At 45.9% G+C, this 17,520-nt stretch overlaps 1 protein-coding gene and 1 pseudogene across 1 annotated transcript; one reads left to right on the top strand and one right to left on the bottom strand.

Annotated features, from left to right (window-relative positions):
- Positions 1 to 917: 917 nt before the first annotated feature.
- On the top strand, positions 918 to 3,492 carry LOC109771721 (putative E3 ubiquitin-protein ligase SINA-like 9). The gene is made up of 3 exons (XM_020330419.4): positions 918 to 1,087; positions 1,595 to 1,753; positions 2,641 to 3,492. Exons 1-3 carry the CDS (start codon positions 932 to 934, stop codon positions 3,283 to 3,285), a joined length of 960 nt encoding a protein of 319 aa, XP_020186008.2. The 5' UTR covers positions 918 to 931; the 3' UTR covers positions 3,286 to 3,492.
- Positions 3,493 to 13,623: 10,131 nt separating this feature from the next.
- On the bottom strand, positions 13,624 to 14,209 carry LOC109771700 (uncharacterized; annotated as a pseudogene).
- Positions 14,210 to 17,520: the final 3,311 nt, after the last annotated feature.

Here is a 17,520-nt window from a genome sequence, read left to right as displayed (position 1 = left end):
GGACAGAGTCCCCAGCCGCCGACAAGGTGAGGGCTTAGTCCATCCAATCCCAACGGCTCGTCCTCGAGCCGGCTCGCCTCCAGTGCATGTTGTAGGGCCTCCTCGAGGGCGACTTGGTACGCCGCCTCCTCCCCTCTGGCAAAACCTGTGGGGGTGGTGGTGGAACGACGTAGTCAACGTGGACGCCGCAGCGGGGCTCCTCCTTGTGCTCTAGCACAAACCATCGCTCCCAGTTGGGGGAGTCTGGTGTGTACGCACGCATCATGCGCTGCTCGGGTGTAAGGGCCTCACGACGCCGGCGGACATCCTCGGCGTGCGCCCGTAGCCTGCGTGGCACCATCGGAATGGGGATCCGCTACGGGTCCGGATGCCAGCCGTGCGGCAGGTTGACATCCGGATACTGCAGTGGCCAGCGGTAATGCCAGTGCCACCGTGCCTGGTGGATTGGTATGTACAGCCGCTCCCGCTCCCGCGGTGGCGAGCCGCATCTAGCCGGCACAGGAAGCTGCGCACAGGAAGAGTTCGCGTCGGAGCTGAACTTCCCCTTTCCTTTCCCGTTGAAGAAGCCCATGGCTGGTGGCTGGCTGGCTAGGGTTTTCTGGTCACCGGCGAGGGAGCAAGCGTGGCTAGATGTGGACGGAGAGATGGAAGTGGATGAGGCCGGCCCCGCCACACGCTTCCTTTAAAAAGGATGGGTACCCGACCCTTCCACACACTGTCAGGCGGGCCCGAGGTAGGTAGCTGCGTTTAATACAACCGCCTGTGGTGGTTGGCGGCTGACTTGTGGGGCCACGGCAGACACAGAGGGGACGTGCGGCGCGTTCACTTTGTGTCAGCACCAACGCATTTTCCATTCAAATTTAGGCCTAAAATAGATGAGAAAAAGCAAACACATTTTTTATTTTAGTGGGCACGGATATAGGCGGACGAAATGGGTCAATCCGGTTGCTCAAACCGCCTAAGGAAAAGACAGATCATTCTCCATCTAGAAACCGCTTCTAGGGAAGAGAGCTCGACGGGAACTGGATCCAGAAGCACTGCACGCAGAGCTCGGCGGGAGATCGATCGGCCATCCATCATGGCCAAGGTGATTACTTCGGACGCATTTCTCTCTCCGATCCCCGTCCAGTCTATCTTCCGGCCGCCGCCGCCGCCGCCGCGATTCACCGCGTGCACAGCTGAATGGGGTTCGTAGGTTGCCCGCTTAGGAGGAGGGCGACGGTGCCCAGATAGAGGTGCGGAAGGGGAGGCGGCGCCGGCACCTCCGCTCTCTCTGGGCGGCGGCGGCGCGGCCGGAGCTTTAGGGTTTAATTTGGGGGAAATTGACTGATGCGCGTGCGCTCGCGTAATTTCCCCGATTCGAAGCGACTTTGCAAATTCCATCGCGAAGAATGCTGATTGCCATGGTCTGATTTGGGTTTGCCGACTGAGCATTCCGGTGTCCCGTATCAATATTTGGATATGGACCTCTGAAGAGCCTTGAAATCTCTGAAAGATGGATGATATACTTATTCTCTGCTTCACTGTCATATGCCTATATGTCCATCTCTTGCATTGTTACTGAACTTTGCATTTTGCTGGGAGCAATCTACAGAAGGCTGGCGCTGATAGGACCGCGGCGGCGGTGAAGGCAGGGAGCTGCTCCAGGAAGAAGGCTAAGGCTGCGTCCTCCTCCAAGATCACTGTCACCTTAGACCCCAAGTTGCTGGAGTGCTCGGTTTGTTGCAGCCCACTGGTTGCTCCCCTTTCTCAGGTACTGAACAGAGCCCTGTACTCAACGAACTAGTATTAAGGATTCCTTTGTTGAATTGAATGCTTACTCTATTTCATTAGATTCTTTTTATACCCTGCAATTTAGTTTCGTGTCATGAGTTTTTGACGCTCTGTATCTTGTACTCCCTCCATCCCAAAATTCTTGTCTTAGATTTGTCTAAATACGGATGTATCTAGTTACGTTTTAGTGTTAGATACATCCGTATCTAGACAAATGTAAGACAAGAATTTTGGGACGGAGGGAGTATCTTGTATGTTGATGTTGATGTATAGTTTCTTATATTTCACTTGTGGCACGCCTTGCATCAATTATGATGTTTTGGTCAGTATGCTGGTTGTAGAATTCTGATTTCTTCCTTCGTCTCATTTCAGTACAGTTGGTTGAATGTTACTAGGGAAGCTAACAAAATTAAGATGTGCTGCACATATTGGTCCCAACTCATTTCAGTATTTATCTGTCAGTAACTTTGCATTTAGGTAAACTAAGTTTCCTTCCATAGCAATGCGGACATATATTTTCTCCTGTGGCTTGTCAATTTCCATTACCAAGAATCTATGATGCATTGCCAATCTTGGCCTATGGCAGCATCAACTCTCTGGATAACTGAGTGGAACTAGGTTCAACAAACTGTTATTAGCATGAAAATCATATATATGCTCAGTAACAGAGTCTGAGCCAAAATTTTGGAAGCCCATTATCTAGTCAAGTGATACATGAAACATGCGCGAGCATGCTATGCTTTGCATCAAAATCACCGTAGATAGTACGGCACAAATTTGGCAGCAGTGGTAATCCAGTGTTATGTTGTGCTTGTGCACTTCTGCTGTTTCAGTAACACATTCCTGTTTCTCTCTTTTTGTCTGCAGTGCGCAAATGGCCATATCACATGCTTCGAGTGCTCCTCCGATGTGAACTACAGTTGCAGCTTGTGCTCTGGGCCTGCCAACACCCACTGCAGCGCCTTGGAGCGCATCCTCGCTGGCCTGGCCGTGCCGTGCTCGTTCCAGGAGCACGGGTGCACCGAGATGATCCCGTTCACGGAGAAGCTGGCCCATGAAGAGTCCTGCCTCCATGCCCCATGCCACTGTCCCATCGCTGGCTGCTGCCCCTACCCCGGCCGGTCCCTGCACGACCACATCAAGGCGGAGCACCCTATGATCCAGTACACCCGCATCACGGCCGGCCGCCTCTACCCCCTGAGCATGCGCCATGACGAGCTGGCCTGCCTTGTATCCCTCGGCAGCAAGGCAGTCTTTCTTCTTGTGGTTGACCGGAGCGTCCCGTCGGGGCTCACATTGTCGGTGATCCACCTCATGAGCGACCCGATCGAGAGGGAGGATTTCAAGTACAAGATCCAAGTGCATACGCAGACGGGCATTCTCTCTCTGTCCGGCGAGACACAGAGTGTCGGTCGACTGAGGGGGCCTTACCAGGCTGGCGCGTCGCTGTTCGTCTCGGACACCATGTGGTCTCCCCCAGATTCTCCAGTGTACCTCGAGCTGAAATGCTAAATCTGTACTCAATCTGGTAGTAGAAGAATTCTGAGACTCCATTCATTGCGCTCTTGTCAGCTGTGTCAACGTGGTTTTACTAGGTAGTTAGTACATTATCTCTGTTGTTTGTCGAAGTTGGGTAATTGGATCATAACATATGGATTGGTGCAATGCTAAGTTGCTAGCGATGCTAGCTTAATTATTAAGCGAGAGGTAATTCTTGGAGAGTGCAGATTTGTGAGATGTCTGTAGCCCGGCCAAGAGCTGCTACTTCTTTTTTGTCCAACAGTGAGTTTGCAGATTTGTGAGGTTTCTGGTGCCCGGCCAAGAGCTACTACAATTCTTTTGCCCAACTGTATGCTTGCAGCTTTTCTCCATGTATGCATGCATGCATGTATTCTTGAGCTCAATCGATCCGTGAAGCGACAAAATTGAAAGAGTTGCCATTTTTCATGGTAGCACGAATCATTTTCAATATAGATATATAGAGTTCCGTTGGAGCTTTTGAGGAGTAGATACTCCCTCCGTCCCATAATGTAAGGCGTTTTTTGACACTACAGGGAGTAGTAAATAGTGATTGGATCGCATCTGGGCCGTTGGAGACAAGGGGTGTTGCCAGGACAGACAAGGGCTGTTGGATAACTGAAGAATGTAGACGCCCTGTTCTGAACTTACTGAACACTTGAACACCGCGTTACAGTAATGTTGCAAACTACAGTACCTACCTACCATGCTCTGCATCTTGCAAAGTTGTATATTCAGAAAACTCTTTTGCAATGTTACAGCAGTATTGTGCACACCAAACCTAGCGAAGCCTTGTTAATCTCGTAGTGAATTAGTTTGTCAGGTACTCAGGTAATCTCAGCCTGATTTCCTGATATTGTTATATGAGTTTCAGAGGAGAGAAAGTGCACACACATATTTATTACAGTTAGAATGTGAAATCCCATCCACCAACATCTAAAATGCAAGTCTCAGGACTATACAGAAAGCAAGAGGCACAGAACCACCTTCCTGGCTCCAAGATAAGGATGATGAAAAATCAGATAAACATGTTTGAAACAAGAACCTGAGGCGACATTCAAGCAACACGGATATTTCTTCGGAACGAAATGACAGTGAGTGTCGTTCCCATTGGAAAGACCGAAATGATAATGAGTGTTGTTCTCTGAAACAAAGCTCATTCAGGAACAGCAGGTAGCACCAATCTGACGTTTTTTGCTTCATCGGTTAAATAATGGACAGATTTGTTTACAATAAGATAAGATGTGAAATAAAGTGCGTGATTGAGCTCTTCCAAAACGCATGCTATGAAAAGTATACAGACATTTCAACAGAGAATTAACGAAAACTGATATTTCCTCTTCGATACGGTTCTGTGACCATGGGTATCAAATCGGAGCATCCAATTTGTCACGCCGTAAGGTGATCCGTGATCGAACGGCCAGCCGCAGCCGCAGCCGGCCGTCATCGTCGAGCCCACCGTCACCTACTCCGGCGACTCTCACCGCCGGCCCGATGCCTCCATAACGGAAAATATCCTGTGGAGCATAACCACGCCGCGCTCACCACCTTGCATTCCGGTATGGCCAAGCTCCTCCGCCTGGCCGACTCGCCCCCGCACAAGTCTCCTCGCTTCCTCGCCCTCCTCCTGCCCCTATTAGCCTGCTCCAACACATCGTCTCTCCCCACACGCCCGCGTCCTCCTCATGCGCCCCCTTCCCACCTGCCTGTCAGGACCTAGGTATGATCCAGAAGGAATTCGAAGAGGAAATTGTATAAACTGAGAGGAAAGTTATCTCCCAGATCTACTTTATTGAATATTTGTAAACAAGCTAGGGTATATGCGAAGCCATCAGGCAATTCAGAGAGAATAGCATGCTCGACCCAGCCACACCCCGGCTGTTATATAGGGGAAGCTTTTACTGGCAAGATTGTGAAGTGAAATAGTAACTACTAGAAACGATACAGTAAGGATCTAACGGTCCGCGACGATGCTGAGCAGAGGAGCGATCCTGGCCGTTGGTGACGATGCGTTATCTGAACCGAAGTCTGTAACTGAACTTGGCTGCATCTCAGGTCTTGACATTGCCCCTTTCTTGAGCATCGACGAGTCCTCACGTCGATTCTTGTGCTGCGCGCCAAGCTTGGGTAGTTTGCCTGAAAAACTCTGGGAATGAGTACTTAATGAAGTCTGCATCCTCCCACGTAGCGTCCGCCGGTGACAGATTTTCCCATTGAATTTGCCACTATACCACTGGTGCATTGTTGCGTGGAATTTGCCTGACTTGCAGAACTACGGCCGGACCCGTTTTGATCATACCATCCGCATTGACCATTGGAAGGTTTGGGCTCGGGATCGCTTTTGGTCCAATGTGTTTCTTGAGCTGGCTGACATGGAAGACAGGGTGTATCTGAACGTTGCTAGGGAATTGCAATTTGTAAGCAGAGTTCCCTATCTTTTGGATTATGAGAAAAGGGCCATAATACTTGTTCTGCAACTTAAGAGCTCCTCGAAAGCCGAATGCTGCCAATCGATAAGGTGCCATCTTCAAGTAAACCATGTCCCCCACCTGGAAACTTCTCTCCACTCGTTTGAGGTCTGCATAACGCTTCATTCTGTTCTGAGCTGTGCACAGATTCTCTTTCAAATGCTCTAACATTTGTTGTTTAGCTGTCAAGAAATCTTGTGCTTCCTCATCTTCTGGTCCAGGGATTGCTAATTCAGATATGAGTGGAGGTGGAAATCCATAAAGGGCTTGGAATGGAGACATTTTCAGAGCAGTGTGATAAGTGGAATTATACCAATATTCTGCTAGAGACAGCCATGACATCCACTTGGTAGGTTGATCAGTTGTCATACACTGCAGATAGGTTTCTAAACACTGGTTCACCCGCTCTGTCTGGCCATCAGTTTGAGGATGGTAGGCCGTGCTGAATCTTAGTTCCACCTTGAGGGCAGTAAAAATGTCTTTCCACAGTTTGCTCGTGAAAATTCTATCTCTATCAGAGATAATAAGTTTGGGAGGGCCATGTAATCTTATGATATTGTCCACAAACTTTTGAGCCACCGAGAGAACTGAATATGGGTGGGACAGGGGAATGAAATGACTGTACTTCGTGAATCTATCGACCACAACCATAATAACATCCTTGCCCTGGGATTTTGGTAGGCCTTCCACAAAGTCCAGTGAGATGTGTTGCCAAGCCATGTCTGCAACAGGGAGGGGGTCCAGCAGGCCAGGTTGCAAGCAGTTCTCATGTTTTGCTCTTTGGCAAATAGGACAAGCTGCAATAAAAGTCTCTACATCCTGTTTCAGTCCTGGCCAGAAAAAGATGTTCTTCACTCTGTTATATGTAGCTCTCACTCCTGAGTGGCCTCCAATAGGGGAATTCTGTAGTGCAGACAGTAATTTATTTCTTAGCTCTGCAGACTTGCCCACCCATAGTTTACCCTTGAATCTAATGATCCCAGAATGTTGGCTGTAATCTGAAGAGTTATCCTGTTTTTGCACTAACAATTTCTCTAGCAACTGTTGAGATTGTGGATCTTCCTGATAACTTTCTACTAGATCTTCTGGCCATGTAGGAGTCACAACAGATAGGGTGAAACAACTGGGCAATAGTCTAGACAAAGCATCAGCAACTTTGTTTTGCACTCCCTTCTTGTACTGAATAGTGAAATTGAATTCTAAGAGTTTCATCATCAACTTGTGTTGTACTCCCTCTGTTATTTTCTGATCTGTGATAAACTTTAAGGATTGTTGATCAATTTTGATCACAGCTCATTGCCCAGCAAATAATGTCTCCACCTCTTTAATGCTTCCAGAATAGCTAGAGCTTCTTTTTCATAAGTAGAGAGAGCTGCATTTCTTGGACAAAGAGCAGAGCTGTAGTAGGACAAGGGTCTTCCTCCCTGCATGAGAACTGCCCCAATGCCCTTTCCTGATGCATCAGTTTCCAGTACAAATGGTTGACTGAAATTTGGTAGTGCCAGGACTGGTGTTGTAGTTAAGGCTTGTTTTTAAGTGTACAGAAGGCCTTGCCATGCACTGGGGTTCATTGGAACTGTCCTTTCTTTAGAAGGTCATGTAGTGGCCTACAAATAAGGCCATAATCTTTAATAAACCTTCTATAATACCCAGCCGGGCCCAAGAAGCTTCTCAACTTTGTGACTATGTTAGGAGTTGGCCAATCAGCAATTGCTGCAATCTTTTGTGGATCAGTAGCTACTCCCTTCTCAGAAATCACATGTCCCGGATACTCCACTTTTTGCACTGCAAAGCTGCACTTGGACATGTTTGCAAACAACTTATGGTCTCTTAACACTTGTAATACAATCTGGACATGTTTCAGATGTTCCTTGAGGTTTCTGCTGTAGATGAGGATATCATCAAAAAACACCAACACAAACTTCCTCAAATAGGGAGCAAACACTAGTAGAAAAGGGGGCTTTAGTCCCGGTTTTTGAACCGGGACTAAAGGGTCGTTACTAATGCCTCCCCCCTTTAGTCCCGGTTCTTACACGAACCGGGACTAAAGGCCGTCCACGTGGACGCAGCCTGGAGCTCCACCTTTAGTCCCGGTTGGTGTTACCAACCGGGACTAAAGGAAATTTTATGATTTTTTTTTTTGAAAATTTTTTTTGCGAATTTTTTTTAAATTTTTTTTTTGATTTTCAAATTTCTGAATTATTTTAACCTCTAATCACCACCCCTCATCACTGCTCAATTTATCCTCTAATCTCTAATCACCCCTCATCATTCCAAATCATCTAACTTCCCGGACGGTCACCCATCCTCTCACTACTCCAGCCTGAGCACGCTAACTTCCGGGTTCTATTCTCCCTCGTTTCCAAGTCTGCACTTGTTGTTTTCCTGACAATAGTAAGATGTCAATTCTATTAACCCTCAGGAATTTAGCTTGAGCATGAAGTGACACATTTCACTGTTTGAGTTTGAAACTATTGTTTTAAAAAACAATAATTATTTAGTAACACTAATATTTCTTGAATAATTAGTTTGACCATTGTTTGACCACAGTTTGACCAGATTTGACCAAAATTCAAAAAAACTGAAATAATTATTTAGTAACACTAATATTCTAGAATAATTAGTTTGACCATTGTTTGACCACAGTTTGACCACAATTTGAATTTTTTTGAATTTTTTTGCCTCTCCAGATCTTAAAAGCCCCGTATCTTTTTTTTCTGTTAGGTTTTTGAGGATTTTGAAAATTCAAAAAAGCGCGTGCTGGCATCCCCCTCCTTGATCTCTGTCAATCGCGATTTCTGCCTCCACCGCGCTCTGTCGACCGCCGCAAAACCCAACAATTTTGCCTTTAGCATAGCCCGTAAATTCCTCTCCCCCTCTGAAAGCTCTCTTTCCTCCTGCGCCAAGTCCAGCATGAAAATGACCTCGTTTGCCACCCCCGAGAGGAAGACCATGTCCCTCTTTTTGTGCTTGTTCCACTCTTTCAGCGCTCTAGCAGTCCTAGATAGCTTCGTGTGCAGCACCCTGATCGGATCACCAGATTTGATAGGACTTACTGTGATCTAGACGGCGTGAAGGGGCTTTTGTCGAGGATGCAGGATGAGGTGGTCAAGGTCAGCGTGGTGCTTTACAATGTATTGATGCATGGTTTGTGCAATCATCAGTATGTATACTCAGACGCGGTGGAGGTAATAACAGCAGCATACTCAAGACAAGAGTACCATGGTGGCCAGAGGGATTACTTACAGCTAATGAAATGCCTTACAGGACGCTGGTGTATGGGTTTTCTCGGACAGAGGAGCTGGAAATGGCATTCAGAATGACATATGACATGGCCAGGCTTGCCATATCAGGAGGCCAATTGCTCATTTATGCTTGATAGGCTACCGGAGAGAGGGTGAAGCGGATGAGGCTTTCAGGTTAGCTTGTCAGTTTGGCGCAGTGCCAAACATATTTGCATATAATGCATCGCCTGATAATCAATCTATGCAAGAATGGTTTGTTTGGCAAAGCAGATAGGCTCTTCAATGAGATGGTAGACAGGGAGCTGGAGGTTTGGAGCCAAATGGGGTGACTTATCCTATGTTGATACATTCCCTTCACACACAAAAAAAGGATGCACTTCAGAGTTTGATAGGATGTGGGAAAAGGGAGTCAGTGACAATTTATCCATACAGTTCCTTAGTTAATGGTTGCTGCAAACATAATGATTTGGATAGGCCGCTGGGCTTTCTGAGCCGAGATTGGATTGACATCGAATGCTTGCAGCTTCATATACTCCACTCACTGCTGGTTTTTATAGAAAGGGGGATCCGATCAGCCCAGTGCCGTGCAACTCCACATGGAGATGGCTTAGAAGGGTATTCCATGAAGATTACTTATACGGTAACAGTGCTAATCAATTGTTTCTGCAAAGATAAAAAGTTGGATGAAGCTTCTAGCTTGGTTGTTTAGTAAGATGATTGACAGGAACCATCTTAGTGTTATCCTTTACTCGACTAGTGTGGCTCTCACATCACACCAAGGGGTTCCCTGAGCAGTTGCTGCATGCACAATCTGGGGCTGCCAGCAAGAATGTACAGTTGCTTCTTCCAGGCGCACAATCTCACTCTAGATGTTGTACTTCCTGTCATGTTTTGGCAAATGAATTTTGGTAATTTGACAATTATATACAGCTCTCAGTGGATTATACTGCTGTGGGAAAAAATATATATTCTGCCGACTAATAGTGTTGTTTCTTCCATGAAAGTTTCCCTTTAGCATAGTAAGGATTTGGACAGTTACTCCAAAATAGGCCAGTTACGTGCTTCATCTGAATTATTGTTTTTCTGCCTTTAACTGTAACCGCAAGGAATGAATTAAGAAAGATCAGTATTAAACTAGGCCTTTGTCCTATTCCTCGACTCTTCTGTCTCCAGATCCACCAAGGACGGCACCAAGATCAAATCCTCTAGCTGTACTAGCACTTTCCTGTGTTAGTTGCTGCTTAGACTTTGATTATATTAGAGTAGTAATTCGATTACTTGATGGAAATTGACGCTGGGTGTCCTAATACGTAGTTGGGTAACTTGGGTTCACGCGCGTTAGTGTAATGGTTTTAAAAACTGAATGATACTGATGCATTTCTAGCCGCGATTTCTGTTTCTTGTGACAATTTGCTTGTGCCATCAGATATATGCACTTGTTACTGGATATGTGAAATATTATGGTCAATTTTTGCTGCTATTGTGTATTGTCCCGTATGCTTTTTGTACACATGTACATTTTTAACAATCTGACTGCTGGTTTGCCTGGAGTGATAAATTCATGTTGCCAGTATACTAGATTGAGAAAGTGATTTCTCAAATCTTTGGAATGTTTTACAAGCCATGTAGTATTTTGAAAACTGCTATTTCTATAGGGCTATCATACAACACTGGGATTTTACATCTTACATTTATCTGATACTGATGCAAATAAACTAGCTCTGATAAGAAATGCTAACCAAAATGACATATGCAAGTTCTGTTATTGCAGGATCGTATCATTCCAGCTCAAATGTCTCGAGCCGAGGCTCCTCTTCTGCTCCATATTCTCCAATACGCTCACCAGCAAACAGGAGGTATGCATCTCTGATTGCATGCATCTCTACCGCTGCATCTCTTATCAATGTCCGTTCTCGAGGCTGTGTTTTTGAGCAGGATATGCCAAGACTGAAGACAGAAACCAAGCACTTCTGGATTCTACTACTTTTTATATCATCCCTTGGTTCTCTGTATAGCCAGATTGTTGGGTCAGCTATCTCCAAGGTTCTATCTGGGAGAGCCTCCTTTGCAAATTTATGCAGATCCAATGAACCCTCAAATGTTTCATCTGTTGGGCTTCTTCTAGTAAACATCTCAAGCAGCAATATGCCAAGACTATAAATATCACCAGGTGATTGATGCCCTAGTTGATCCAGCAACTTTGGAGGCGATCGCGTGTAGGGAAGCGCTAGCATTGGCGGAGGACACAAACTGCTGCGGCAGACCCACCGTTGTCTCCCAGGATGCCTCCATCCACGTGGATTTTTGTGTGACCCGGCGGCACTGCAGCTGCTTGCATGTGAATGCCCTTCCTCCCGGCGTGCTCTATGCAAAGTAGTCGGCGTCTGCTCCTGCAGTAGGTCAAGCTCAGAAATGAATCGGTTGATAAACATGTGCGTGGCTTGAGGGCTCTGAGTGATCCCCTCATGTATAACTTTGCGACGAGCTGACCAAATAGCCCGGAGGAAAACAGACATCCTCAACAAATCAACATGCTGTAGGATGTTCATTAAAGCCAATATCCAGTGCTTGGCTCAGTGTTGGATATCATTTCACTTGAAACATACCCCAAGTCCAGTACAAACCCAATATTTCACTGAAATCGAAGCCCAAGGAAACTCCCAACACAAAATCCCGGAAGGCTGAAACCTAGCTCAAGGCCCGATAAAATAACTAACACGAATGCTTGTTGAGTTATTTGCCCTTCAAAAGTTGTTAAAAAAATATCTGCCCTTCAAAAGCGCAAGCACAAAATACATATAAATCCATCAGCAACGCATCCATACATCTTGGAATGCATCCATACATCTTGGAGTTTCTACATGACCAGGAGCCACACACAATCACTAAAAAATACTGTAGTAAAAAGAACGTGCATGCAGTAATAAATATCAGGTACGCACAGCACAGATTAGTGCTAACAGGCCGCGCCCATGACAATTATGTAGTATTATGAAGGAGTTAGATGCTGTATGCTCCGACCAAAGTGATTGTGCACTTGTGCATTGTTACAGCATCACTGATCCAATAAATGCAGTTTGCCGATTCAGCAAAAAGAAAGCAGCTTTCATTGATGAACAAACGCCTTGCAGTTTTGTAGCTTACTGTAGAAAAACGGTGTGTGTGATATTCTCACTGTATGATCTTCATTAAGAGAATGCATGTGTAGAAGACTAGCACTATTCTTCTCTGGGTGCTAATAGTTTGTTTTTGAACTGAACCTTCTGGTTTGCAAACATATATTTGTCACTTTATCATGAAAAGTAAAATTGGTACACAATGAGAGTTGATTCTCCCGCGCCTAGATTTTGCATCTAATTACTAAATTTGTGCTGCTCTGTTTCTTAAGTTAAAATTTAGTACTCTGTTCCCACCCAGACACATACAAAATGCAAAATAACCTTGACTCAGTTTTTGGTCATCACAATGATCAACACTCATAGGTCGATACTCCCACTGTAAAAAAATATAAGAGTATTTAGATCACTGCTTATATTTCTTTACAGAGGGAGTACATCACATAGAAACAAGCGATGCTACAGTCACACGTTTTAGAAATACCAGCAAAGCAGTATTGTATAATGGTGCAAGGGATTCAGTAGTGCTGAATGGCATAATCAACAAAACAGGCATATAGGAATTTTATTTCACACGGTCTGGATGTTTAAATTTCAAATTGGTTCACAATGTTCTGAACAGTAGTACTAGAATATCTCGGAGGCGAACGAATGCCTTCTCTAATTTGCCCAGTTCGCCACGTCCATGGCCAAATCATTGTTGGTGTGGACTTGTGCCTTCTTCGCTCAGTTGGCCATGTTCCATGGCCAAGCTCGGCGGCGGACTTAGCAGCAATTACTAGTTAATGAAACTTATTCAGTACTGCACCAAATCATATATAGTTATCATCCATAACATGCACCAGGTATGATACATACTTCACAGCATCCTCGAGAAGGTCCGTTCAATTCATCTCCTCAGGTGGGTGCAGGCTACGAGACACTTCTTTCACACGTCCATTGCATGTGTGTTAATGAAAAGTAATTAACAACCATGTCATACTCAACCACAATAGCGATGTCCAAAGTAGGGTTCCACAAGTCGGACCCTCACACTAAAGCTGCATGGCTACAATAGCCGACATCTACTCCTTCTTCGATGCTCCCTCCGGGCCATCGTCTAGGCGAGGACGCTTGGCACGAATCGTCGACTGGTTGTCGTCCTCCTCCTCCTCGCCATCCTCCTCCTCCTCCTCCTCATTCTCATCCTCCTTGTTGTCGTCCTTGTCCTCGTCGTCCTTCTCCCAGTTGGCCTTCAAGGGCTCCTTCGGCCCTTCCGTGAACTCGATATAGTCAGGGTCGTCAAAACTGTAGAGGTCGGAGGGCATCCTCAGCGCACTTGAATATTTTTAATCAGTATTTCTAACAATTAAATAATTCAATAAATAATACATTTTAACTAATAAATAATTTGCTTCTAATTAAGTATTTAATTACTACTCCCTCCGATTCAAAATAAGCGTGGTTTTAGTTTAGAGGGAGTAGCATTTTAACAATTTGCTACTACTAGTAAATCAAACTTATTCAGTGCTGCACCAGATCATAAATAGTTACCATCCATAACATGCACCAGATGAGATACATACTTGACAGCATCCTCCTCGATGTCCTGGCCTGTGGTGTAGTCGACTTCGTTGGGAGCGCCGGCGGAAGGTGGGATCATGTCGATCCAGACGCTGAGCGTGAGCGTGTCACCGGAGAGCATCTCCTGGGGCACCGCCAAGAACATCCCCTGCCACGGCGCGGGTGCGCCGGCGGCTAGCGTGCTGCTGCTCACCGGCGAGGCCATGAGGACCATGTCGATGCCCGGGGGGCCCACGGACAGCTTGCACCAGAACCGGGGCGCCGCCTCGACCTCGCCGTCTGGCCTGACGCACACCAGGGACACAGCCGTAGCCGCTCCGAGCGGGCCCAGGGACACAAGGAATACGCTGCGGTCCTCCTTGCCAACGAGCACGTGCCAGGGGCGCGACAGGGAGAAGCCGAGGTTAGAGGACAGGCCGTAGCGGACCGTGACGGCGGGGCGCTGGTGGCTGTCGGCGAAATGTTGGAGGAGCATCGCCGGGGAGCCCAGGAAGGCGCACCCGGACTCCGGGCAGGAGCAGGCCATACTGCACTGCTTCTTCTTGGTTGCGGCGGGCTGTAATGGCTAATGCGGCGAGAAGCACCGTAAGTGAAGCGCTGAGAATGGGCAGGGACAGCAGCCCGCTTTTATACCCTCTGCACCGACGCGTCTCTTCGGCCAATAAACGCGTAGTATGTCTCATGCAAACGCCGGATGCGTCGCTTCAAACCAACGGCTGCTGATCACCACGCGTCTCTGGCAATACGCACGTAGTACGTTATTAGTCGTAGTATCAATTCATGTACTTGCACCTGATCGGTCCTTGAGACAATCCCATATTATCGAGTAGGAGTACTACATGCACTTAGTCAAACTTAAAAAGGACTAGTAAAAATGCTCATGCGTTGCACCGGGCGAAAAATTAAATATAACCTGCTCCATCAATCAACTTTATTTTTTGTTGTCCGATAAAACATGATTTTTTTACTTTGAGAAGTTGTTTTTTAAAAAAATTGAGAATATTTTTAAAAAGGAATCATTTTTATGGTGATGAACATTAGTTTTGGAATATTATATTTCATTTGTAATTTATCCCCCCACACACGCACAAGAACTCGATCCCGTCCCCCATTCTTCTTCTCTACTATAGTGCCGCCGTCGCCTCCCTTGTCCCCGTCGTTCTTCACGTGCCTTATGCAACACTTAAAACCAAAAAAATCAGCGACAAGCAACTATAAAATAACTATGGATCAACACAGTACACGACTAAGTAGTACTTGTGATTTCCACAATATTATCATGTCAGAACCCACAAACATCAAAATTGTACTCCATCACCTCTTATATTTGGCAACCCAAAAAAATGTATATCATGGCAAGCTCCAAACGGATTTACATGTGGTGAAGAACTTCTTAAGTGATGTGTTAAGTACAAACCAAACTCCAATGTGAATAGAATGAATTATCATCGTTTGATTGTACTGGAACATGGATCAAAGGAACAACTCACAAACTATCACATAACAGCTAAAAGACTATCAAATATGAAGAATCCTATTTGTTATGGATCGGAACATATCAAATATATTCTGCACAAATTAATTAGTCCTTGGAACTCGAATCCTTGACCACTTTTGGTTTCTCAATCTGTGATGGAATATAATCAGGACAATAGAAAAAGGAACAAACTAACGGCGTGTGTAAGGTGTCAACTCTATTCTTAAGGTCCAATAAGCAGCATGTATAACAAATTATGCAATTTGCATGCGTTCCTAGCAATATCATGTAAATGCAGCATGTCTCGCATCAATATATCTGGACTGAGAGGGGAAACTTACAATCTGCACGTCAGTGTCATCGAGAGTGATTGCTGACATATCTGAGAGCCGAACCTCCTTGGGCTCCACCTGAGTTCGATCGGACGCCTCTGGCACCTGCACGCACACATACGGCAGAGACATCAAAACCGGACCGAATCAAACCAAGCTCACACCGACCTAATTCTACCAGGCTGACCATCTGTCAGCAATCGGACATCAAATACATGTTGTTGCAGTAGCATGACTAAATAGGAGGTGTGTATCATTTCATTGATAGAACCCCCCACATAGCACTCTGATATAGACAGTATAAGATAATTCCAAGTTTAGTCTGTACAGTACTCTTAATAACCCCTAAAGAAATACAGTATTCTTCAGACTAACCTGCAGCACACGGTTTAGTCTGAAGTGGCAATATTTGCAAAGATTAATGCACGGGCATTTGTTACAATCTCCAGCCGAAGTGAATATATATAGTTTCAGTTTTGCAAGCCATAGAGGGGAAAGAAACTCTTGACATGTTGCTGACTACGTATGTAGGAGTAGGAGTTACAAAAATTGGTTAGTAGCACCAATTTTTAAGGAAAAATAAACTGAAACAGGGGCTTGTATCGCTGATTAGCTGAAACATAATGCAAAATACATAAAAAAAAACAGAGGAAGTAGTTGGTTTAAAGCCTCCAGCAAAGTAAAAGTCAGAAGGCAGCATGGCATGATTCTTTAGACGGCTACTGAAACATACGGATTAAAAATAAGCCATTAAAGCTTTTGTTTTTTAAGCTATTATGAAGTAGACATCTGAGCATTTAACTCCGTGTTAGCTATTTGATGCTAATGCGAGCACATATGGCCGAAACTCTTTCTTTTCTGGAATTGTATGGCCAGAAGTTGAGCAATGATGCATACACCAAAGTGAACCAATGAGTAGATGTAGATACGCACATGTATCCATGCATGTCCCAAATTGAAACGTAAGTCATTAGTCTTTTTTCACACATCAATATAGGCATCTAGATTCTGCATCAGGGTTGCTTGCAAGTTGTAATGAATTTGAGAACTGACATACATATATGTCCACTATGTGGTCTCGAGCGAGAGGACACATATCATGTGTTTTGCAGGTGCCCACGGGCTGTGGATTTATGGTGTACCATGGCGGTGGTCTGGAGAATTCCCGAAGTCACATCCATACGGAACACGGGGCCGGAATGGTTCTTGAACCTATTGGCGGAGTGTGACGAGGGTGGCCGTCTCAGAGTCATCATGGTGATGTGGAGGTGCTGGTTCATACGTAATGAGATCCAACATGACAAGAAACCACCGCCTATGGAGGTTTCTCGACGCTTCCTACAGAGCTATGTTTCCTCGCTGTTAGGTGTACAACAATATATACCCAACAGGAGACTGGGATAAGGGGAAGATGGTTCTGCAGCATGAAGGGGCGGAGCAGCGATCTTCACATGTGTCGACGGGACCAAAGCTTACTCGGAAGTGGCACCCACCGCCGCATGGGTGGGCTAAGCTGAATGTCGACGGTTCCTTCGCCCACGAGGATGGTAGGGCGGGCTCCGGCATGGTTCTACGCGGTCATGACGGCGCCATCATCTTCTCGGCATGCCGAGCCCTGCGTTCGTGCCCTAACCCACTTCATGCCGAGCTGGAAGGGTGCCGGGAAGGACTCGCACTGGCCTTACAGTGGACTGAGCTACCGATCGCCCTCGAATGCGATTGCCCGCATGCAATATCGTTGATCAAGGCGACGGGACAAGACCGATCCGAACATGCAATGGTGGTTTCAGAGGTCAAGCTTCTTTTGGGTTCTAGGGAGTCTGGTGTTACTCATATCTCTAGAGAGCAAAATAATAATGTAAGCCATGTTTTAGCAAATTTTGGTAGAACGGAGGACCGTACGGGCTCCGCTCTGGCCCGGCTAATATCCCTAGCTTGTGTAGGGATGAACTTCTATGCTCTTGAGTAATACAACCTTTTTACCCCCGCAAAAAAAAGAGAGAACTGACATACAGAGAACTAAGGGGG

This window comes from Aegilops tauschii, chromosome 3 (genome assembly GCF_002575655.3).
Source record: "Aegilops tauschii subsp. strangulata cultivar AL8/78 chromosome 3, Aet v6.0, whole genome shotgun sequence".
In the NCBI taxonomy this organism is placed as follows: Eukaryota; Viridiplantae; Streptophyta; class Magnoliopsida; order Poales; family Poaceae; genus Aegilops; species Aegilops tauschii.
The sequence above is the reverse complement of the archived record's forward strand: the minus strand, read 5'-3'. Positions and strand labels throughout refer to the sequence as shown.